Source organism: Trachypithecus francoisi, unplaced genomic scaffold (genome assembly GCF_009764315.1).
Source record: "Trachypithecus francoisi isolate TF-2019V2 unplaced genomic scaffold, Tfra_2.0 Lachesis_group12, whole genome shotgun sequence".
NCBI lineage: Eukaryota > Metazoa > Chordata > Mammalia > Primates > Cercopithecidae > Trachypithecus > Trachypithecus francoisi.
Window position 1 is genome coordinate 76,116,464 of NW_022681457.1, and position 24,332 is coordinate 76,140,795.

A 24,332-nucleotide genomic window follows, 5' to 3' on the forward strand; every position below is an offset into this window, starting at 1 on the left:
GTACCAAAACAGAGATATAGACCAATGGAACAGAACAGCATCCTCAGAAATAATACCACACATCTACAGCCATCTGATCTTTGACAAACCTGAGAGAAACAAGAAATGGGGAAAGGATTCCCTGTTCAATAAATGGTGCTGGGAAAATTGGCTAGCCATAAGTAGAAAGCTGAAACTGGATCCTTTCCTTACTCCTTATACGAAAATTAATTCAAGATGGATTAGAGACTTAAATGTTAGACCTAATACCATAAAAACCCTAGAAGAAAACCTAGGTAGTACCATTCAGGACATAGGCATGGGCAAGGACTTCATGTCTAAAACACCAAAAGCAATGGCAGCAAAAGCCAAAATTGACAAATGGGATCTAATTAAACTAAACAGCTTCTGCACAGCAAAAGAAACTACCATCAAAGTGAACAGGCAACCTACAGAATGGGAGAAAATTTTGCAATCTACTCATCTGACAAAGGGCTAATATCCAGAACCTACAAAGAACTCAAACAAATTTACAAAAACAAACAACCCCATCAAAAAGTGGGCAAAGGCTATGAACAGACATTTCTCAAAAGAAGACATTCATTCAGCCAACAGACACATGAAAAAATGCTCATCATCACTGGCCATCAGAGAAATGCAAATCAAAACCACCATGAGATACCATCTCACACCTGTTAGAATGGCAATCATTAAAAAGCCAGGAAACAACAGGTGCTGGAGAGGATGTGGAGAAATAGGAACACTTTTATACTGTTGGTGGGATTGTAAACTAGTTCAACCATTATGGAAAACAGTATGGCGATTCCTCAAGGATCTAGAACTAGATGTACCATATGACCCAGCCATCCCATTACTGGGTATATACCCAAAGGATCATAAATCATGCTGCTAGAAAGACACATGCACACGTATGTTTATTGCGGCACTATTCACAATAGCAAAGACTTGGAATCAACCCAAATGTCTAAGGCGCTATGTACTTGGTCAGAAAAGACAAGAAGGTCCAAAGCTTTCAGTTCCAACCTACCTTAAGGCTCTGAATAAACAAGAAGTTAAGGCTTAGGCTAAGTGTTGGAAGTGTACTCCCAACATGCAGAGCTGCTCAGCAAACACTGGAAGACTTAGTGGTTCTGAGCATTTATAGAAATGTCTGTCCAATGACTTGATAACTCAGCTAACAGAATAGAGATACCAGTGATCAACCACAGAAAGGAATGTTGACTTTGCAGAACTAAGTCAGAAAATCACTAAACTAAGAACTAGAATAAACAACAATAAACAGCAGAAATGGAGAAAAAATGCAATGAATAGAAACTGTCCTTGAGGATCCTACACATTGAACTCACTAGACAAAGACCGTAAATCAGTTATGTTAAATATATTTATTCAAAGAACCAAAAGAAAGCATTCATAAAGAAATAAAGTGTTAGAATTATGTCTCATAAAATATAAAATTTCAATCAAGAGTTATATGCTATTTTTTAAATAACCAAATAAAAATTCTGAAGTTGACAAGTACATATTCAGAAATGAAAAATTTGTTAGAAGGACTCCTTAGCACCCTACGAGCAGGCAGAAGACAATATTACTGGACTTGAAAACAAGTCAAATGAGATAATTCAGTGTGAGGAACAGAAAGAAGAATAAAAATAATGAACACATATGGATTTGTGGGATACCATTAAGCATGCCAACATACCTGTAATAAGAATTCCAGAAAAAGAAAGGAAAGGACAGAAGGAATATTTGGAGAAATAATGGTCCTTGCCAAATTGAAGAAAATTATTATCTAAGGAGCTCAATAAACTCTTAAGTAAGATAAACTCAAATAGATCCACACTTGAGGCTCATTATAAACCATAAGTCTGAAGCCAAAGATAAGCCGGACATCATGGCAAGTACCTGTAATCCCTAATACTCAGAAGGTTGAAACGGGAGAGTCACTTGAGCCCAGGAGTTCAAGGCTACAGTGAGCTTAGCTATGATTTCGCCACTGCATTTCAGCCTGGTGACAGAGTTAGACTCTGTCTCTAGAAAAAAGGTGTTTTGAAAAAAGCCAAAGACAAAAAGAGAATCTTAAAAGCAGCAAGGGAGAAGGGATTCATCACATAAATGTATTTTCCAGTAAGATTTAAAACTGGTTTAAATCAGAAACTATGAAGTCCAAAAGGCAGTGTAATGATGTATTCAGTGTACTGAAAAGAACTCTCAACCATGAATATCCAGCAAAACTGTCTTTCAAAAATATAAAATAAATTAACATTCTCAAATAACACCAGGTTTATCACTAGCAGATTTGCACTACAAGAAATACTAAAAGGAGCCCTTCAGGATGAAGTGAAAGGACACTAGGCAGTAGTATAGATTCACATGAAGAAATAAAGAGCGATGATAATGGTAACTAGGTAAATATAAAAGATAGGCAAAATACAGTTTTTGCCAGTAACTCTTTAGTTCTTCTATCTGATTTAAGAGATGACCTCACAAAACAATAATTATAAATATATGTTGGTTGGAGCATATTATATAAAGATGTAATTTGTGTAAAAATAGCAATTAAAAGAAAAGGGGAGAGATTGTAAACATGTAAGAGCAAAGTTTCCATATCCCATTGAAATTAAGTTGCTATCATCTAAACTTAGATTCTTCTGTATTAAGATGTTATATGTAATCATCATGGAAACTACTAAGAAAATGTCTCAAAAATACAGTGTATAGGGAATTAAAAATAAACCCTGGAAAATATCGAACACAAAAGAAGGCAACAATGGAGAAGTGAAAAAAGACGTAGAAAATAACAAAATGGCAAATGTAAATCTTTTTGTAAACATACCTATAGGTAGTTCATGATATTTTAAAAATTAAACACTCCTATTAGGAGGTGGAATTTTGGAGACTGGATAAAAATCATGGTTCAGGCCGGGCGTGGTGGCTCAAGCCTGTAATCCCAGCACTTTGGGAGGCCGAGACGGGCGGATCACAAGGTCAGGAGATCGAGACCATCCTGGCTAACACGGTGAAACCCCATCTCTACTAAAAATACAAAAAAATTAGCCGGGCGAGGTGGCGGGCGCCTGTAGTCCCAACTACTCCGGAGGCTGAGGCAGGAGAATGGCATAAACCCAGGAGGCGGAACTTGCAGTGAGCTGAGATCCAGCCACTGTACTCCAGCCCGGGCGACAGAGCGAGACTCCGTCTCAAAAAAAAAAAAAATCATGGTTCAACTATACTCTGTCTACAAGAGATGCACTTTAGATTCAAAGGCACAAATAAGTTGAATGTAAAAGGAAACAAAAGCATACCATTCAACAGTGTAAGAGAATTGCAGTGGCTACACAAATATTGGACAAATAGACTTTAAGAGAATTTTTTCTTACTAAATTTCATACTAAAGACAAATAAAAATATTTTATAATGGCAACAGGGCCAAACCATCAGGAAGATATGACCATTACAAATATGTATGCACCTAAAAAAGATCCCAAAAATATAAGGAAAAACTGATGGAATAGAAAGAAGAAATAGATATGCAATATAATAGAGACCTCAGTATCCCACATTCACCAGTGGACAGGACAGACAGAAGATAAATAAGGAAATATTCATTCCAGATATGTCACAACATATTACTGAAAATTTCCAGATGTCAACATAAAATTACAAGATATGCAACAAAGCAAGAAAGATCAAAACATAGTTATTAGCTCATAATAAAGTGTGATCCTTGTTGCCTCCTTGTGTTTGAATAACTTGCCCTTTGAAAAAATAATCTATACAAGGACCCATCTTTTGTAAGAGTCCTTGTATAGATTATTTTTTCAAAGGGCAAGTTATTCAAACACAAGGAGGCAACAAGGGTCACACTTAATTATAAGCTATTAACTATGTATATATATATTATATATAATTGTATTTATATGTATTATATATTTATAAAATATCACAAAATATAGTCTGAAAATTTGAAAGGAATAACCTTTAAGCTAATCTATTCCTTTTTGTTTCTCAGGTCTGAATTCCCCTATATGATATCCTTGATCTAGATAGGCATCAACACTCTACAGGAATAGTTTTAGTAGTTGTATTTTTACTCCTTTAAGACAGCTATCCTTTTTATTTCATTTCTTTGCCAAGTCTTTCACACTCACTACAGGAAATTACATTTTCTTTGATAATAGACTAAATGCTGCACTTCATTGACTTCTCAGAATAGGTAAAAATAAGGAATATCCAGTAATATGCCATTCAAGAAAAAGATCTAATAATAAAGAATGGCTGAAAATAAAAGGACAAATATATATCGTTAAAGCACTAACTAAAAGAAAGTGGTTGTCTCTATATGAATAGTAGACCAAAAGAAGTTAAGGGAAAAAAAAGTAGTTATAGAAATAAAGGTTACTTCATAATGATAAAACCAAGAAACTATAACAATTCTAAATTTGTATGCACATTTTCTGTGATTTTTAAACAAGCTCTATTATTTATTGCACACATGTTTACACATAATGCTGTCTTCCTAGTTTCATACCATCAGCAATTTTTAAAATCATTTTTCTTCACAATGTGCATTCAGCTGATTTCTTACATCAAGTGAATGAACCCCTTACTAATACTAATCCTTATTTGTGCTTACTAGTTTACTTTATTATCAGTTCTGTTTGTTTCTCTTCTTGTTTGACTAAGGAATACAAGGATATTCGCTAGTAGTTGAGAAAGGTATTTGGTATTAAATTATATACCATTACCACACATGAACTTAACTGTGAATGTTATAGTTAACGAAGCCATCTCTTCAGAATACTACTTCTTATGTCCTTATATGTGTCTATTAGAAATTAAGAACAGGCTGCCCATACAAGGTGGGGGTAACCATATATTTTCATTCCAGTTACCTTGCCTTTCATTTTTGCCTTTTCTGGATTGTTATTGCATTTTGGCTTTTGATTAATAAGTCTAAGCCATTTCCTTTGTAAGTCATAGGTGCATGTTAGAATGCTTGTATCTACATAATTTTCTCAAATACTTATTCCTCAGAATGCAGGTACAATCTCTTGAGTTCATATAACAATGTATAAGATAATATTAATTTACATATCATGACACAGGAGTCATTCCTCTATTTTTATGGATTCAAGAGGTATCTACTTGATACCTAATACCTAATATTGATAAGCAATATTGGCAAAAACTATAATAAAACTGTATAGTTTTATTGAAAAGGATAGTAAATCCTCACTTAACCTTTTTTTTCCCCAAAGAAACACTAGCATTTAATTCCGTTTCTTATAAATTAAAATTTATGAGGGGAGGGGAAGAGCATTTTCTGAAGAAACATAAGCATCATTTGGGGGACAATGAGACAGTGAGTTAATGGCAATCTTTAAAATTTTTCAGGATGAGAGAGACCAGAGAGACCTGGAGAAAGATGATGAACTGGAACTGAAAAGAAGTCTTTTATATAGAGACTCTGCCTATGACAGTGACCCCGAGTATAGGTATGAATGAAATATATGTATATCCTTCTCAGAGTTCCTATAAAAACAACTGTTCTATAATCTGAATTTGTGGGAAATTTAGACTCAAAAGGATAATTAGTATTTATTTTTAACTGTAAATTCCTATTAAAATTTTAATATGTTTGCATTACTGGAACTTATGTGTAAAAACAAATATAGTCAATTATTGGTGATGCCTTTCATCCTACTTAAAATTTGTCTGCCCTGAAAACTCACATACTTCAGAATGTATTTATTCTAATATAAAAAACAGTTCTTATAATTTTAAACCATGAGCCAACCTTTTTTAATAATTTGAGATCAAATTCTGTAAGAGCAAATTCTGTTCTCATCTAAAATTTGAGAAATGTTAATAATAACATTTGTACAAGTTTACATGAGCAAATTTCATCACGATTTTTGACAACTCTGTGTCAACTGACATAAATTTAATGCAGTATTAAAAACTGTGAATTTTGGATTTATACAGCCAAAGGTTCTTTGAATTCTTGGATGCTATACCACTAGTTACTGTAATATGTAGCTTTCACCTTCCTGAGATTCCTGAGGAACAAACAAAGCTTCAAAGAATGGAATATTTTTTAATTGGTAACTTGGGTTTTGCATTCAAATCTCTGATCTTTACTCTGGTAAGCTAGGCTAGACCATCTATGAACATGTGAGGACTCCTTATGCCCCTTACACAGAGTATAAGTGGGAGTGTGATTTCCTTTCTCAGAGTTATTGCCTCCCAAGCAAGGAGCAACTTGGGCCTCTCTTTAAAGTAAATAGTTTATTATAGGTAAATTTGAAGGTGAAGCAATCCAAAGAGGAAAAGAAAGATTCAGAGGGTACACACCCTGAGGAAGAGTATTTTTTACCCTTTGTTATTCTTCATTAAAGGCATATTCCCTAAATTGTTATATGGATTAGCATCCTGATTTTGGGTGCTTAACCCATATAATTAATTTTAATTTGGGCAAGAAGTGAGAGGAGTTGATACAGGAAAGAGCCTCATTTTCAAATTATCTAAGTTGTTTGTTAAAAATATAGATTTCCACTTTTTACCCCGATAGATGCTGGTTCTTATATATAAGTAACACATGGAAATCTGTATTTTAAGAGATATCATGAGGCCAGGTGCAATGGCTCATGCCTGTAATCCCAGTGCTTTGGGAGGCCCCCGTGGGAGAATCACTTGAGGCCAAGAGTTTGAGAATAACCTGGGCAACAGAGCAAGACCCTGTCTCTACAAAATAAATACAATAAAATTAAAAATGGGATGTCATGGGTAATTCTAACATAGGTAGATAAATACTACATTTTCAGAAGTGCTGCTGTCAATTTAAAGTTTGCCGTAAACCCCAATATTGGTTCCTTTTTCAGCTCACCAACCAGTGTTATTGATTAAGCTTTTGATCACCCTGAACAATTTGGTACCTCTCAAATGAGAGTTAAGCAGAGTGTCAGAAAAGTTCTGCTTACACATTTTTGAGGTCACTTTATAATCGTTGCTGCTTCTCTGATATATACACTTGAATCAATCGGATGAAGTGGTCAGTCCTTCAAGACTTTGAGAAAAGTATCTTTGATATTAGCTCCAGAAGCTATTGAAATGATTAGGATATTATTTTAGTTTTATCCTCAAGTAATATTATGTACTAAGCCAAGAAGTCCTCCTGTTCTGCTTCCCATGTCAAAGATTAGAGGAACTACACTCAAAGTAATCACCTCCTTGCCAGCCCTGAGGTTTCTGTCAGCAGAAGTCAAGAGAGAGTTTGCAGTCTTGACTTAACTATCAACCCTCTACAGATGCCGTTTGACACAGGCATCATGAAGAAGTTTGCATGAATCTCTGGAATGATTGAGCGAGGAGCTCGGCAAATCCTTTTCCCCCAAAGAAACAAACTGAACAGAACTGTCAAAAACAACAATTTAAGAACTCCTGGAATTGATCAAAAGCATATAACAAATTGAGAAGCATTTATCAAGAAAATCTTCTGGTTATATTACCTAAAAGAAAGAAAATCAGCATATTGAAGAAATACCAGCAGTCCCATATTTATTGTAGCATTATTCACAATAACAAAGCTATGAAATCAACCTAAGTGCCCATCAGTGGATGAACGGGTAAAGCAAATGTGGGAAATAGACACAATGGAATATTATTCAACTATTTAAAAAAATGAAATATTTTCATTAGCAACAACATGGGTGGAACTAGAGGACATCATGTTAAGTGAAATAAGCCAGGCACAGACAAATATTGGATGTTCTCACTCATATGTGGCAGCTGAAAAAGATGATCTCATGGAGGTGGAGAGTAGAATAGTGATTACTAGGGACTGGGAAGGGGAGGAGGAAATAGAGGGTGAAGAGAGATTGGTTAATGAGTAGAAAAAATACAGTTATGAAGAAAGGATAAGTTCTAGAGTTTGATAGCCCAGTAGGGTGACCATAGTTAACAGAAATTTGTTGTATATTTCAAAATAGCTAGAAGAAAGATTTGGAATGTTTCCAATACAAAAAAGGGATAAATGTTTGAGGTGATATCCCAATTACTATGATTTGATTCACTACACATTGTATGCATGCATCAAAATATCATACGTATCTTAGGAATATGTACAAATATTATGTATCAATTTCAAAGTTAACTTGAAAAATTTACTGAATATCAGAACAGTTAGAGCCTGTGACATTATAACCTGGAGGTTCCATCCCCACCTACCACTCCCTAGCTCCATGTCACAAAAGTTCTACTAGGAAAGTCATGTTGCAATACTGGCAGCTCTGCTCCCAGAAATAACTAACTATATGGAGCAGAGCATGGGAAATTCCATTAAGAGAAACAATAATGGTTTGTTGGCAAACAAGGAAGGGAGGACTGAAGTTTTAGTACTACTTGGCAAACAAGCAGAGGAGGCCTGAAGTTTTTTTTTTTTTTTTTTTGAGATGGAGTCTCGCTCTGTCGCCCAGGCTGAACTGCAGTGGCCGGATCTCGGCTCACTGTAAGCTCCGCCTCCCGGGTTCACGCCATTCTCCTGCCTCAGCCTCCCGAGTAGCTGGGACTACAGGCGCCCGCCACCTCGCCCGGCTATTTTTTTTTTTTGAATTTTTTAGTAGAGACGGGGTTTCACCGTGTTAGCCAGGATGGTCTCGATCTCCTGACCTCGTGATCCACCCGTCTCGGCCTCCCAAAGTGCTGGGATTACAGGCTTGAGCCACCGCGCCCGGCCGAGGCCTGAAGTTTTAATACTGGTTGGGGCAGACAGTAAAGATCCGAGAGAAGATAGCCACAGTTGGCTGGCCTTGATATCAAATTCTACTTATTCCTGGTTGGCTAGAAGTTTGTGTTTATGCATAAGGCTATACATATGCATGAGAGATATTGGTGAAGGCCACTAATTTATGATTGAATGTGAAGCCTTGTGAAGGCAGAAAGTAAAATGCAGGGCAGACTTGTAAACTAGATAAACTTTGAATATACTACCAAAGCCACATATAGATCCATTGGCAAAATATGGAAGCCTTATAGGTTTACTGGCTCTCACTAGTCATTTGCTGGCCACTAAGCTATGCTAACTCCGGGGTAGCCCCTGAGAAGCCAAGACAAGCACCGCATGTTCTCATTGCAAATAAGAGCTAAACAATGGGTACACATGGACATACAGAGAGGTATAATAAACACTGGAGATTCTAAAAGGTGAGATGGGGTTGAAAAAATACCTGTTGGTTAGCGTTCACTATTGAACCATGAGTACACTAAAAGCTAAAAGCCCTGATTCACCATTATGTAATATATCCATGTAACAAAACTGTCCTTGCATCCCCTAAACCTATAAAATAAAATAGCAACAATTAAAAAAATAAAGAAACAGACATAAGAAGCTGGGCAGTGTGAAGAAACAGTTCACAATATCAGTCCAGGCAAATCATTGAACAAAGAATTGAAAAGAATCCAGAGTTTCTGCAGTCTCAACTAGATCTAAAACATTGTTTTCTACAAAAACTTTGAGATATGTAAAGAAAGAAGAAAGTATGACCCATATATGTGAACAATGAATTACTGGAAACTGTCTCTGAGGAATTTGAGATGTTAGATTCAGCACACTTCAAAGCAGCTACATTCAAAGCTAAAGGAAAACGTGTTAAAAAATTGAAGTATGACAATGAATCATCAAATAGAGAACATGAATAAAGAGATATAAGTTATTTCTTTGTGGTTTTCCTCAAGAAAAATTATGCTCATCACTCAATACTTTTTTTAAAGTCTATATACACATTGAGGTTTTCAGCCATGAGGTCTAGCAGGTATTCAGTGTTTTTCTACAGGAATTGCAGAGTGGGAAAATATAGTTTGCTCTGTTATCTTCCAGGTGTCAGCTTATCTATGATAGTTGTCTCACGTCTTCTATCACCTTTAAGTTGAAACTTGTTTGAAAGAAATTTCTTATCAAGAACTGAATAAATGACCCCTTATTTCCAACATCTTTGGTTTGGGGAGCTGAGTAGGGAAGGAATCAACTACCCGTAAGATTTCCTTCTTGCTTTTATATTGTGTGGCTTCTAATACATTTTAGACGTTTGTTATGATAGCCCTGCCAATTCCTAGGGCCCTAGAGGATGCTTCTTCTTCCTTTTAGTCCCTTCTACATTTATTCCAAATTTCTTCTGTTTTCAGGAGATTTAAAATTCTCTGTATGGTTGTGTGTTTCTCACATCACTATTGTATTTCAGCATTAGCCCAAATTTTAATGACCAGGCCTGAAGTGATGATTCATGTAAATGGGAGTTGGCAACAAAATAAGAAAAATAAAGATAAAAATAATTTTAAATTTGTGTTTAGAATATTATCTCTTCTATTATGCCTGTTATGTGGAATTTTTAACACTGTTCTTTTATAAAACTAGCTATTGATAAAAACTGTTTTCTATTTGTTTATGCATGATTTTAAGGATATTGACAGTAGGGATATGCTTGACAAAAATGTTTCAATTGTGAAATTATTCATAACAGTTTCAATTTGAGTAGTTTAAATTTTCCTTTTTTTCAATTAATTGGTACATCATAATTGTACATATTCCTAATGTACATATAATATTTTGATGCATGCATACAATGTGTAGTAAATCAAATCATGGTAATTGGGATATTGCGTCAAACATTTATCAATTCTTTATATTGGGAACATTCCAAATCTTTCTTCTAGCTATTTTGAAATATACAACAAATTTTTGTTAACTATGGTCACCCTACTGAGCTATCAAACTCTAGAACTTATCCCTTCTTCATAACTATATTTTTCTACTCATTAACCAACCTCTCTTCAACCTCTATTCCCTCCTCCCCTTCCCAGTCCCTGGTAATCACCATTCTACTCTCCACATCTGTGAGGTCAGCTTTTTTAGCTGCCACAGATCAGTGAGAACATGTGATATTTGTTTTTCTTTGCCTGGCTTATTTCACTTAACATGATGTCCTCTAGTTCCACCCATGTTGTTGCTAATGAAAAGATTTCATTTTTTAATAGCTGAATAATATTCCATTGTGTCTATTTCCCACATTTGCTTTACCCGTTCATCCACTGATGGGCACTTAGGTTGATTTCATAGCTTTGTTATTGTGAATAACGCTACAATAAATATGGGAGTGCTGACGTCTCTTCAATATGCTGATTTTATTTCCTTTGGATATATACCCAGCAGTAGGATTACTGGATCAAATGGTAGTTCTATTTTTTTTTTTTTTTTGAGAAAACTTCATACTGTTTTTCCTAGTGGACTATACTAATTTACATTCTCACCAACAGTATATGAGCAGTCCCCTTTCTCCGTATCCTCAGCAGCGTGCATTATTTTTTGTCTTTTTTAATAAAAAGCATTTTAACTGGATTGAGATGATTTCTTATTGCGGTTTTGATTTGGTTAGTGACATTGAGCATTTAAGAAATATATCTTTTGGCCATTTTTTTTTTTATTCTTTCGAGAAATATCTATTCAGATCTTTTGCTCATTTTAAAATCAGAAATCAGATTATTTGGGTTTTTTTTTTTTTTCACTGCTCAGTTTCTTATATATTCTGGTTATTAATCCCTTCTCAGATGAGTAGTAGATGAGCAAACATTTTCTCCCGTTATGTATTGTGTCTCTTTACTTTGTTTATTGTTTCCTTCGCTGTGCAGAAGCTGTTTAGCTTGATATGATCCTATTTTGTTTATTTTTGCTTTGGTTGCCTATGCTTTTAAAATGTTACTCAAGTAATCTTTGCCCAAATCCATATCCTAAAGCATTTCCCCAATATTTTCTTCAATAGTTTCATCCTTTCAGGTCTCACATTTAAGTATATAATCCATTTTAGTTCGATTTTTGTATATGGTGAGAGATAGGCATTATTTTTATTTTTTTGCCTATGAATATCCAGTATTTCCAGCACCATTTATTGAAAAGACTGTCCTTTCCCCAGTGTATGTGGTTGGTGCCTTTGTCAAAAATGATTTTCCTGTAAATGTGTGGATTTGTTTCTTCATGCTGTATTCTATTCCATTAGTCTATTTGTCTGTTTTTATTCCAGTACTATGCTGTTTTGGTTACTATAGCGTCACAGCTTAATTTGCAGTCAGGTTATGTGATGCCTCCAACTTCGTTCCTTTTGCTCAGGATTGCTTTGGCTATTCTAGTCTTTTTTTTTTTTTTTTTTTTTTTTGTGGTCCCAAATAAATTTTAGGATTGTTTTGTTATGGTTGCTGTGTAGAATGTCATTAGAGTTTTGATAGAGATTGCATTGACTCTAGATTGCTTCAGGTAGTATAGGCATTTTAACAATATTGATTCTTTCAATCTATGAACATGGTTATCTTTCCATTTTCTTGTGTTCTCTTCAGTTTCTTTCATCAGTGTTTTATAGTTTTTGTCATAGCAATCTCACTTTTCTGGCTGAATTTTTTTTTTCAGTATTGGAAATGGGATTGCTTTCTTGATCTCTTTTGCAGATTGTTTACTCTTGGCATATAGAAATGCTGATTATTGCGTGTTAAAATTTTATTTTGCAACCTTACTAAATGTGTTTATTCACTTTAATTTTTTTGGTAGAGTCTTTCTGTTTTTTAAATATAAGATCATGTTTTCTATAGAAGGGAATAATGTGACTTATTCTTTTTCAATTTGAATCCCCTTTATTTCTTTCACTTGCCTAATTGCTCTGGCTAGGACTTCCATTACTATGTTGAATATAAGTGACAAAAGTGGGCATCTTTGTCCTATTTCAGATCTTAGTGGAAAGGCTTTTCATTTTTTCCCATTCAGTATAATATTAGCTGTAAGTTTGTTACATGTGGCCTTTATCATTTTGAGGTATGTTTCTTCTATGCCCAGTTTGTGGAGAGGTTTTATTATGAGTAGATGTTGAATTGTATTGAATGCTTTTTCAGCACCCATTGAAATGATTATACTTTTTTTTTGTTTTTGGTTCCATTGATATTATGTATCACATTTATTGATTTGCCCATAATGAACCATCCTTGCATCCCTGGAATGAATACCATTTGATCATGGTGAATGATCTTTTTCATGTGTTTTTGAATTCAATTTTCTAATGTTCTGTTGAGGATTTTTGCATATGTTCATCAGGAATATTAGCCTGTAGTTTCTTTTTGTTGTTGTTTTTGTCTGGTTTTGGTACCTGGCTAATGCTAGCCTTGTAAAATGGGTTTTCTCATATCTTCAAGTTTTTGCAATATTTTGAGTAGACTTCTTGTTAGTTCTTCTTTAAATATTTGGTAGAATTCAGTGAATCCAGAGATCCAGGGCTATTCTTTTATGGGAAACTTTTTATTACGGCTTCAATATTGTTATTTATTATTGGTTTATTCAGGTTTTGTATTTATTCATGGTGTAATCTTGGTTTGTAGGTTGCGTGTGTCTGGGAAGAAACTTTACAATCTAACAGGCCTGGGAGGTCTAATCTATAAAAAGTATTTCATTGACCTTGAAGAAGGTCAATTATTTATATAAGAAAATAAACTCAACATTTTATCTATAAAAAATGTAATTCCAGAATTTAATGTTTATGTTAGTAAAATTGTAACACTGATAACATGAAGAGTGCTATTAATCCTTAAGAAAGAGTTACCTTTTCTTTTCTGTCTTCATCACAGCCAGCCCGGTCTTAGTCTATTTCATTAGCTTCCTATGGGCTTGCTCTCACTTACATGTGCGTGCTCTTGCACGCGCTCGCTCTCTCTCTCTCTCTCCCCCACCTTTTTTCCTTAAGACCCTCAAAACTACAGTTGATCCTTTCACTTCAAACTCTTCTGCCTTGTTTCCATTTTCCACAAATGTTCATATTTAGCCTAATTTTCTACTCCTTGAGGGCAATAGCAGCATGGCATAGTAGAAAGGGTCTTAGAGCACACACGTTGTCTTTTTCATTTTGCCACTTACTAGCTGAGCAGTCTTAGGCAAGTCACTTAACTTCACTGAGTCTTAATTTCTGTCTACCAACTTCTAAAGGTTGTAAGATGTATTCATAAATAGATATAAAGTACCTAGTTTAGTGTTTCTTATTTAATAACTTCTATGTTTAAATTTTAAAACAATCCTGTAAAACTAAAGGAAGCTGAGACTCTGGATAGTTAAATAAATTGCCCAAGGTCTCACAGCTTATAAAGGACTGAGCTGGAATTCAGTTTCAGGTGTGCCTGACTTTTAGCAACTATGCATTCTTTTTTTTTTTTTTTGAGACGGAGTTTTGCAGTTGTTGTCCAGGCTGGGGTGCAATGGTGCGATCTCAGCTCACTGCAACCTCCACCTCCTGGGTTCAAGCGATTCTCCTGCCTCAGCCTCCCGAGTAGCTGGGGTTATAGGCAAGTGCCACCACGCCCAGCTAATTTTGTATTTTTTAGTAGATACGGGGTTTCTCTATGTAGGTCAGGCTGGTCTCGATCTCCCGACTTCAGGTGATCTGCCCGTCTTGGCCTCCCAAAGTGCTGGGATTACAGGCGTGAGCCACTGCGCCCAAGCTGTGCATTCTTATACTGGCCATACCAGGCCACCTGTGTTCTGCTTTTATTATGCTGTACCTGTGTCTGTTCTCTGAATCCCTTTTTCACTCTTAACACAAAATTTTCCTTTTACTGTTTTATAACAGTTTTACACAGATACTTCTACTTCCCCTTTTAAAATGTCCCTCTTTGAAAGCACAGGCCTTACTGTGTTTTGTTTTTCACAGCCCCAGCAGAGTATTAAATAGCCATAGAGTACTCAATAAATATTTGATTTACATAGTACTATCTCTAATTTTGTTTCATTATTATTTTGAACCTTTTATGTCCCTTTTTATAGCTCATGTCAGCAGCCACGTGGCACTTTCCATTTGGATGATGGTGAATACTGGTCCAACAGGGCAGCCTCTTATAAGGGAAAATCCCACCGACCCATCTTTGAGAACAGCATGGACAAAATGTACAGAAACTTATACAAAAAGGCCTGTAGTTCTGTTTCACATACACAGGAAAGCTTCTGAGACCATCCACGATAAAACGCATGAGTGTCCGTGTCAACCTCTCAATGAAAATGTTTGATGTGATCAATATCTGTATTTCTTTTAAAAAAAAAAAAACAAATGGGATTATAACTAGGTACAATAGTTATACTTGAATAAGTTCATTACTTCAAATGGTAAATTATCATAGGCAAGCCTTTTAAAATATTTATTACAGAAGAGTCTGCTGTGTTGCAAATATTAGATTTCTGTCACACAATCACAATTTCCAATATATGACAAGGATATTCTGTTACATGTACATCTCATATTACATCTGCAAATCCAAGAATAGTTCCTTTCTAGAAATGTTTTGTTTTGTTTTGTTTTGTTTGCCTTACTCACCTTACTAAATAATAATGCATCATATGAATATACCACATTTTGTTTATCCATTCAATTGATAAGATATTTTGGTTGTTTCTACTTTTTAGGTATTCTGAAATGCTGCTCTGAACACTTGTATACAAGTTTTTTGTGTGGACATATGATTTTATTTCCCCTGAGTACACATCTAGGAGTTGACTTGCTGGGTCCTATGGAAACTGTGTTCAACATTTTGAAGAACTACCAAATTGTTTTTCAAAGTGAACGTACCATTTTACAGTTACTGTGTTGATCTTTATCTTACCTTAGGATCTTAGGCAAGTTATACATTCAAGCCTCATCTATATATTCATCACATATATATTAAGAACTATGGTAGAAATAGAGGGTATATAATTTTAAGATGTATCTTTAAATGTGTGAAAACAAAAACTGTATTTAAACATTTGCAGTGGTTTGGTGACTTCTGTGGTATGAAAATGCAAGAATGGGGATAAAGGCGTTCTAGCTTGATGAAACAGAACATGCAGAGGCATGAAAATGGGAGGGAGCATGATTGTTCAGGAAACTCCTCCAAGTGCTTTAGCTAGAAGTGGTGTGCAAGGTTGCAAATACTGTGGTAGAATATGACTAATGCAGTAAGAGAACTACAGAGAAGTCTAGAGCAACATTAGAAGAGGTGACCATTGAGCTGAATGTTGAAAGATTGAGGGACTTTTGAGAATAGGAAAACAAGGTGGAATAAAGTAAATATCGATCAGATTTTACAGGGATGGGGGTGGAGTTTAAAATATCCAGAGTCAGTTAAGAATAAATACCTAGAACTTGGGAGAACTCAAGAATACACATTTTGAAGTCAGATAAAAATAATGAAGTCAGATAAAAATAAGTGAAACTCTACTTTTTGTTTTTGTAGTACTTTATATGTGACCGTAATAGGCACCCTGAGAGTGCTGAACCTCAAGTAATTGAATGTTTTGCTAATTAAGGAGGCTCTGGTAGTAGTGAGATAGTTTGAAGGCAGCCCTTTTAAAAATAAGATAGACAGCCGGGCGCAGTGGCTCACGCCTGTAATCCCAGCACTTTGGGTAGCCGAGGTGGACAGATCACCTGAGGTCAGGTATTTGAGACCAGCCTGGCCAACATGGTGAAACCCTGTCTCTACTAAAAATACAAAAATCAGCCAGGCGTAGTGGCATGCGCCTGTAGTCCCAGCTACTCAGGAGGATGAGGTAGGAGAATCACTTAAATTTGGGAGGTGGAGGCTGCAGTGAGCCAAGATTGTGCCACTGCACTCCAGCCTGGGCGACAGAGCTCAAAATAATAATAATTAAGAAAGAAATCCTCCTCCTCCTAACTAGCTACAGTTTCAATGTACAAAATGAAGAGGTAAGAGAGAAAATCCAACATTTTGTTCATGTGTTTATTAATCACTGAATGATACACTTTGAGTTTATATGATGTTTCCTCAGATAATCAGTACTTGTGACTGTTCACCTATTCACAAAACATCCCAGGCAATCTGCAAGACATTGAATGATAACCAGCGATAAAAACACAGTTCCCAATCAGAGTGTGTGTATGTGGGGGCTGGGGAGAGACTGGCATTTACTTGAGGGATAATAATTGAAATTAGTTGATATTCTTTCTAGCTGTCTTGGATAACATAAGCCTTAGAAAATCCACTTACTAAGGTTTGTGAAGTAAGAAGGAAATAAGCTAACACTGAACAGATATCAGCTGATATACTGTTCTCTAAAAGTTAATAAAGTTACTTAACATTAACATTAACTTAACATTACTTAACAGTAACTTAACATTACTCTCATTACCAAATTACTTCTGCTTTTGAGGGGAAAAACATAAAAGACATTCAAGAAGGGAGTGTTATCAATAAGATGGTAGAGTAGGAGACCCTGGCCCTCAACCCCACAAACAGCAATTTGGTAGACATCCAGGAATGGAAATAGCTGTGGGAGGGCTTTGGAGTCCAGATAAGAAGCTGCGGCAGCATAGTAGAGCAAAAAAGCAAAGCAAAACCAAACCAAACCAACAACAGAAACAAGAATAACCACACAGAATGGGTATGAAGAAGTCATTTTATCTTGCTCATACCATCCGTCAGGCTGGCACAGCTCATTACCAAGTGTTACCCTCACAGGCGAAAATGAGAGCAGGGTGAGTGTCCAGCTTCTTCACACTTTGTGAGTACTGCCCAAAAGATCCACAGTGGTTTTATCCCACTCAGATTCCTGGGAAGACTGGCATAGCTGCTAGCAGGCTAACTGGAAGCAGCTAGGAATAAAGAAGAAGGACAGAGGGCATTGTGTCAGCCATGTGGCAGGGGATACCATGGTTTACCTGGTGTTCAGATGACCGCAGCACCCTTCTCCACTGAAGACCTCCCAGTTGGCTCGGAATTCCCATGGCTTTCTCCTTCATGGACCCCAGATGACTAGGCTATTTTTACCTCCAGTGGAGCTGCCCCAGCCAGCGCCTCTGTGGGCACCCAAACCCTGGGAACCAGTGCAGTCACTGCATTCATGACTGCAGTTGGCACCCACCCACTAGCCCCAGTTTTAACCACCACATTAATCTGTGACCAACTCTCATGGGCACCTGCATGCACACAACTGGCCCTGGCTGTTAACCACAGTGCATGCAAGCACTGCTTATTTGCACCACTCTGTGCATGCCCTTACCCAGCTCACGACCACACATATGCCTGCTATTGGCTTTGGCTGTTGCAGCCACATATGCACAGGTGGTTTGCACTGCTTGCTGCACATATGCCTGCCCATGGCCACCTCTTGCCACCACATATACACCTGTTGCTGGTCTTGGTTGTCAGTGCCACAGGCATACATGCCAGCAACTCTCCTATTGTGTGCACCCCTAGCTCTCCTCAGTCTTCACTGCCAACTTTGGCATTATCTATGCAGGTGCACTTGCTGCTATACCCAGTAGCACCACTAAGGACCCCAGCAGCCCTCATGGGCACCACAAAACTCCCACAACATTCACAGCTGAGGACTACATAGTTGCCAAGTGTTGTGGATGCTGGCTACTTCAGCTCCTGTGTCACCGCTCCTGTCCCTCCTGGACACAGAGCTGTGATAGGTTACTGCAATTGGCACTTCACATGCCACTAGACTCAGTGTCACAGCATATTTCTGCTCCCCCTCTCAGTGAAGAACTTTTCTTACCAAAGATGGTCTGGAAGAGGTAAGTGCTGCTTCAAATGCACTGACACCAGTGCAAAGATAAAAGAAGTATGAAAATTCAGAAAACTATGACACCACCGAAGGAACACAAACTTATAGTAACTGACCCCAAAGAAATGGACATTCATGAGTTACCTGCTAAATAATTTAAAATAATTGTCCTTTAGAAGTTTGGTGAGCTACAAGACAACACAGTTAAACAATAAAACAATTAGGAAAACAGGGACAAAATGACAACTTCAGCAAAGGGATTTGAAAAAACCGTAAACAAAAAAAGAAGCAACAGGGGAAAATGATGACTAGGAGGCAGGACTAACTTGGAGCTTCCACTTTGATGGATAGAGCAGTGTGTGGAGAGCCACAGCATGAACTCTTGCTCTTAGAACTACTGCAGGAACATACCAGGAAAGCCTAGAGAATCCACAGACCCTTTGAAGGAAGTGGACTGCCACTGCAGGCTCCCTGGGACAGCCAAGGAACTGTGAGTCTGCTTGCTTTCTCAGCTGGGAAGCTTGTAGCCTGAGGCAAGTTCTCAGCCCTGCTCACTGGCTGCCTGGAAATAAACTATTGGGTGAGGGGAGCAGGTGGGCACAGTGGGAATGAGAGTGGCCTTTTGGTCTGTGAGCTGTGTGGGAGCTGGTTGAGGCCTGTGGCTGCCGACTTTCCCCCACTTCCCTGGTGACCTGTGTGATGTAGCAGAGATAGCCATATCCCCCCTGGGAACATAACTGGCCTGGGAACCACACCCCCATCCCCCACAACAGCTGCAGCAAGCCCAGCCCAAGGAGAGTCTGAGCTCAGACATGCCTAACCCTGCCCACACCTGATCTTTCTCTACCCGCCCTGGTAGCCAAAGGCAGGGGACATAATCTCCTGGGAGCTCTATGGCTTTGCCTACCACATGATCCTCCCCATACAACCACAGCTGATATGCTTTTGAAAGTGCCACCTCCTGGCTGGAGGCCAACACAAAACCAGTGAACTTAACAAAAATACAACCAAAGACCCTCATGGGGTCTACTTCATTCCCCTGCTGCCTCCATTGGAGTAGCTGCTGGTATCCATGGCTGAGAGACCTGAAGATGGATCACATCACAGGACTCTTTGCAGACACTCAACAGTACCAGCCTGGAGCCTGGTAGCTCTGCTGGGTGGTTAGATCCAGAAGAGAAGTAACAATCACTATAGTTAGGTTCTCAGGAAGCACCATCCATAGGGGAAAGGGGAGAGCATCACAAAAAAGGAGCACCCCTGTGGGACAGAAGAATCTGAACAGCAGCCCTTGAGTCCCAGATCTTCCCTCTGACATAGACTACCCAAATGAGAAGGAACCAGAAAAACAATTCTGGAAATATGACAAAACAAGTTTCTTTAACACCCCCAAAAGATCACACTAGCTCACCATGGATGGTTCCAAACCAAGACAAAATCTCTAAATTGCCAGAAAAAGAATTCAGGGCCAGGCACGGTGACTCACGCCTGTAATCCCAGCACTTTGGGAGGCTGAGGTGGGCGGATCACGAAGTCAGGAGATCGAGAGCATCCTGGCTAACACAGTGAAACCCTGTCTCTATTAAAAATAAAAATTAAAAAATTAGCTGAGAGTGGTGGTGGCCGCCTGGCTAGGGAGGCTGAGGCAGGAGAATGGCGTGAACCCGGGAGGCAGAGCTTGCAGTGAGCCGAGATCATGCCACCGCACTCCAGCCTGGGCAACAGAGCGAGACTCTGTCTAAAAAAAAAAAAAAAAAAAGATTTCAGAAGGTCAACTGTTAAGGCAGTCAAGACAAGAGAAATGGGAAGTCCAACTTACAGAAAAAAAAATCTGATATAAGATACAAATGGAAAAATCTCCAATGAAATAGATAGCATAAACTAAAAACAGTCACAATTTCTTGAAATCAAGGACACACTTAGAGAAATGCAAAATGCACTGGAAAGTCTTAGCAATAGAATCTAAGAAATAGAAGAAAGAACTTTAGAGCTTGTAGACAAGACTTTCAAAATATCCCAATCTGACAAATACAAAGAAAAAAGATGTTTAAAAAAATGAACAAAGCCTCCAAGAAGTTTGGGATTATGTTAAATGACCAAACCTAAGAATATTTGGTTTTCCTGAGGAAGAAAATAAATCTAAATGTTTGGAAAACATGTTTGAGGGAAAAATTGAGGAAAACTCCCCCAGCCTTGTTAGAGATCTAGGAATTCAAATACACAAAGCTCAAAGAACACCTGGCAAATGAATTACAGAAAGATCATTGCCTAGACATATACTCATCAGGTTATCTAAAGGCAAAACTAAGCTGTGAGCTGTAAGGCAAATGCATCAGTCTACCTACAAAGTAAATCTATCGGATTAATAGCAGATTTCTTGGGAGAAACCCTACAAGCTAGAAGGGATTGGGGTGCTCTCTTTAACCTCCTGAAACAAAACAATTATCAGCCACGAATTTTGTATCCAGTGAAACTAAGCTTCATAAAGGAAGGAAAAATAGTCATTTTCATGCAAGAAAATACTGAGAGAATTTGCCACTACCAAGTCAGGACTACAAGAACTGATAAAAGGAGCTCTAAATCTTGAAAGAAATCCTTGCAATGCACCAAAATAGAATATCCTTAAAGCATAAATCTCACAGGATCTATAAAACAATAACACAAAAACAACAACATAATATTCAGGCAAGAAATAGCATGATGACTAGAATAACGCCTCACTTCTCAATACTAACATTAAATGTAAATAGCCTAAATGCTCCACTGAAAAGATACAGAATGGTAGAATGGATAAGAACTCACCAACCAGTATATGCTGTCCTCAAGAGACTCACATAAACTTAAGGTAAAGGGGTGGAAAAACATATTTCATGCAAATGGACACCAAAAGTGAGCAGGAGTAGCTACTCTTATATCAGTCAAACTTTAAAGCAACAGTAAAGGCAAAGAAGGACAAAGCAAGCAAAAACATAAAGTGGGGAAAGGACACCCTATTCAACAAATGATGCTGGGATACTTTGCAAGCCACATGGAGAAGAATGAAACTTGATCCTCATCTCTTACCTTATAGAAAAATAAACTCAAGATTGATCAAAGACTTAAATCTAAGACTTGAAACCATAAAAATTCTAGAAGATAGTGTTGGAAAACCACTTCTAGACATTGGCTTAGTCAAAGACTTCATGACCAAGAACCCAAAAACAAATGCAACAAAAACGAAGATAAATAGATGGGACTTAATCAAACTAAAAAGCTTCTGCACAGCAAAAGAAATACTTAGCAGAGTAAACAGACAACCCACAGAGTGGGAGAAAATTTTCACAATCTGTACATCCAACAAAGGACTAATATCCAGAATTTATAAGGAACTCAATCAAATCAGCAAGAACAAAACAATCCCATCAAAAAGTGGGCTAGGGACATGCATAGACAATTCTCAAAAGAAAATATACAAACAGCCAGCAAACATGAAAAAATGCTCAACATCACTAATTTTCAGGGAAATGCAAATGAAAACCACAATGCAATACCACATCATTCCTGCAAGAATGACCATAATAATAAAAAAAAAATAGATGTTGACATGGATGTGGTGAAAAGGGAACACTTTAACACTGTTGGTGGGAATGTAAACTAGTACAACCACTATGGAAAACAGTGTGGAGATTTCTTAAAGAATTAAAAATAGATCTGCCATTTGATCCAGCAATCCCACTTATAGGTATCTACCCAGAGGAAAAGAAGTAATAATATGAAAAAGGTACCTGCACACACATGTTTAAAGCAGCACAATTTGCAATTGCAATAATATAGAACCAGCCCAAATGCCCTTAATCAACAAATGGATAAAGAAAATATGGTATGTATATATGGAATACTACACAGTCATAAGAAAGATACAATGGACTGGGATTCAGGGGAAATATTGGGGTCAGGGGATGAGGGATAAAAGACTATACATTGGGTACAGTGTACACTGCTTGGATGACAGGTACCCCAAAATCTCAGAAATCACCACTAAAGAACTTATTCATGTAACCAAATACCACTCATTTCCCCAAAAACCTATTGAAATAAAAAACAATTTCCGGAGCTGAAGAATTTAACAATTGAGCTGAAAACATTAGAAAGTTTCAACATTAGACTCAATTAAGCAGAAGAAAAGAGTGTGCTCAAAGACAGGTTATTTGAAACTACCCAGTTGCAGGAGAAAAAAGAGAAAGGAATGAAAAAGAGTGAAGAAAGCATAGGGGATTTTTGTAACACATTATCAAGTAAATCAGTATATACATAATGAGAATTCCCAAGGGGGAAATGAAAACAAGGAGAGAAGCTTATTTAAAGATATAATAACTGAAAATTTTGAAAATCTGGGAAAAGAAATAGACATCCAGACTCAAGACACCCATAAAACCCTGAATAGGTTGAACATAAAAGAAATCTACACTGAGAGACATTATAATTAAACTATCAAAAATCAGAGACAAAGAATGTTAAAAACATTATGAGAAAAACAATTTGTCATGTACAAGGGAACCTCTATATTACTATCAGTTCATTTCTCAACAGACCTTGCAGGCCAGGAGAATAGGTTTATATAAGCAAAGCACTGAAAGGAAAAAAGAAAACAACAACAACAACAAAAGCTATCCGCTGCAAAACTGTCCTTTAAACATGAAGAGAAATAAAGTATTTCCCAGATAAAATCCAAAGGAGTTGGTCACCCGTAACCCTCCATTACAAGAAATGCTTTTAAAAGATTTTCCGACAGAATAGAATATTTTCTATTTCCAATGGAATAGAAAACATGCTAAATAGAAACATAATAGCATATGAATGCATAAATCTTACTGATAAATGTAAGTGTATATATAATAGATTATATAATTAAATGTAAATGTATATATATTAGTGTGTGTGTACATATATATAGAGAGAGAGAGAGTGTGTGTCAAATACAGGATAACATAACACTGTAATGATGGTGTGCAGATTACCCATAATCCTAAAAGCCAGAAAGACAAAAGCATTAAGCATAATTATAACCACAAAAATTAGATAACATATTCACCATATAAAAAGCAGTAAACTCTGACTTCAAGAACACAAAGTTGGCCAGGCACAATGGCTCACGTCTGTAATCCCAGCACATTGGGAGGCCAAGGCAGGAGGATTGCTTGAGCTCAGGAGTTTGAGAGGAGCCTGGGCAACATTGTGAAACCCGCTCTCCCAAAAAGTACAAAAATTTTTCAGGCGTGGTGGCGTGCACCTGTGGTCCCAGCTACCTGGGTGGCTGAGGTGGGAGGATAGCTTGAGCCCTGAAGGTTGAGGCTACAGTGAGCATGACTGCACCACTGCATTCCAGCCTGGGTTACAGAGCAATACTGTGTTTCAAAAAAAAAAAAAAGTACATGTGGGCGGGTGTAAAAGTGTGAATATTTTGTATGCAATTGAGCTTAAATTGTTACTAAAATAAATGTTTATAAGCACAAAAATTTATTCAAGCCTCATGGAAACCTCAGAGGAAAAGAACCTAAAGTAGATAAGCAAAAGATAAAGAAAAAATAACCAAACTAAATCACTACAAAAAAGAAGTAACAGAAGACAGGAAGAAACAAACAAAAGAACCACAACACAGACAAAAGACAGCAAAACAGACAAAAAAAATGAGGGAAGTTTATAGCGTTAAATGCCTACACTAAAGAAGAAATATTTCAAATAAACAACCTAACTATTACAACTCAAGGAATAGAAA

At 37.1% G+C, this 24,332-nt stretch overlaps 1 protein-coding gene across 6 annotated transcripts in view; it reads left to right on the forward strand.

The window, feature by feature from the left end:
- The window catches only part of SPATA6 (spermatogenesis associated 6), a 192,427-nt gene that overhangs the window by 150,141 nt on the left and 17,954 nt on the right, over positions 1–24,332 (forward strand). For 3 of the 6 annotated variants that reach the window (XM_033226460.1, XM_033226455.1, XM_033226456.1), the window contains 2 exons: positions 5,395–5,495; positions 14,837–15,084. In XM_033226460.1, coding sequence (XP_033082351.1) covers positions 5,395–5,495; positions 14,837–15,017 — 282 coding nt within the window. In that variant the 3' untranslated portion in view covers positions 15,018–15,084. Of the gene's footprint in view, positions 1–5,394; positions 5,496–7,307; positions 8,372–14,836; positions 15,085–24,332 lie in introns of those variants that run through there. The other 3 variants (XM_033226459.1, XM_033226457.1, XM_033226458.1) reach the window with 2 other exon arrangements.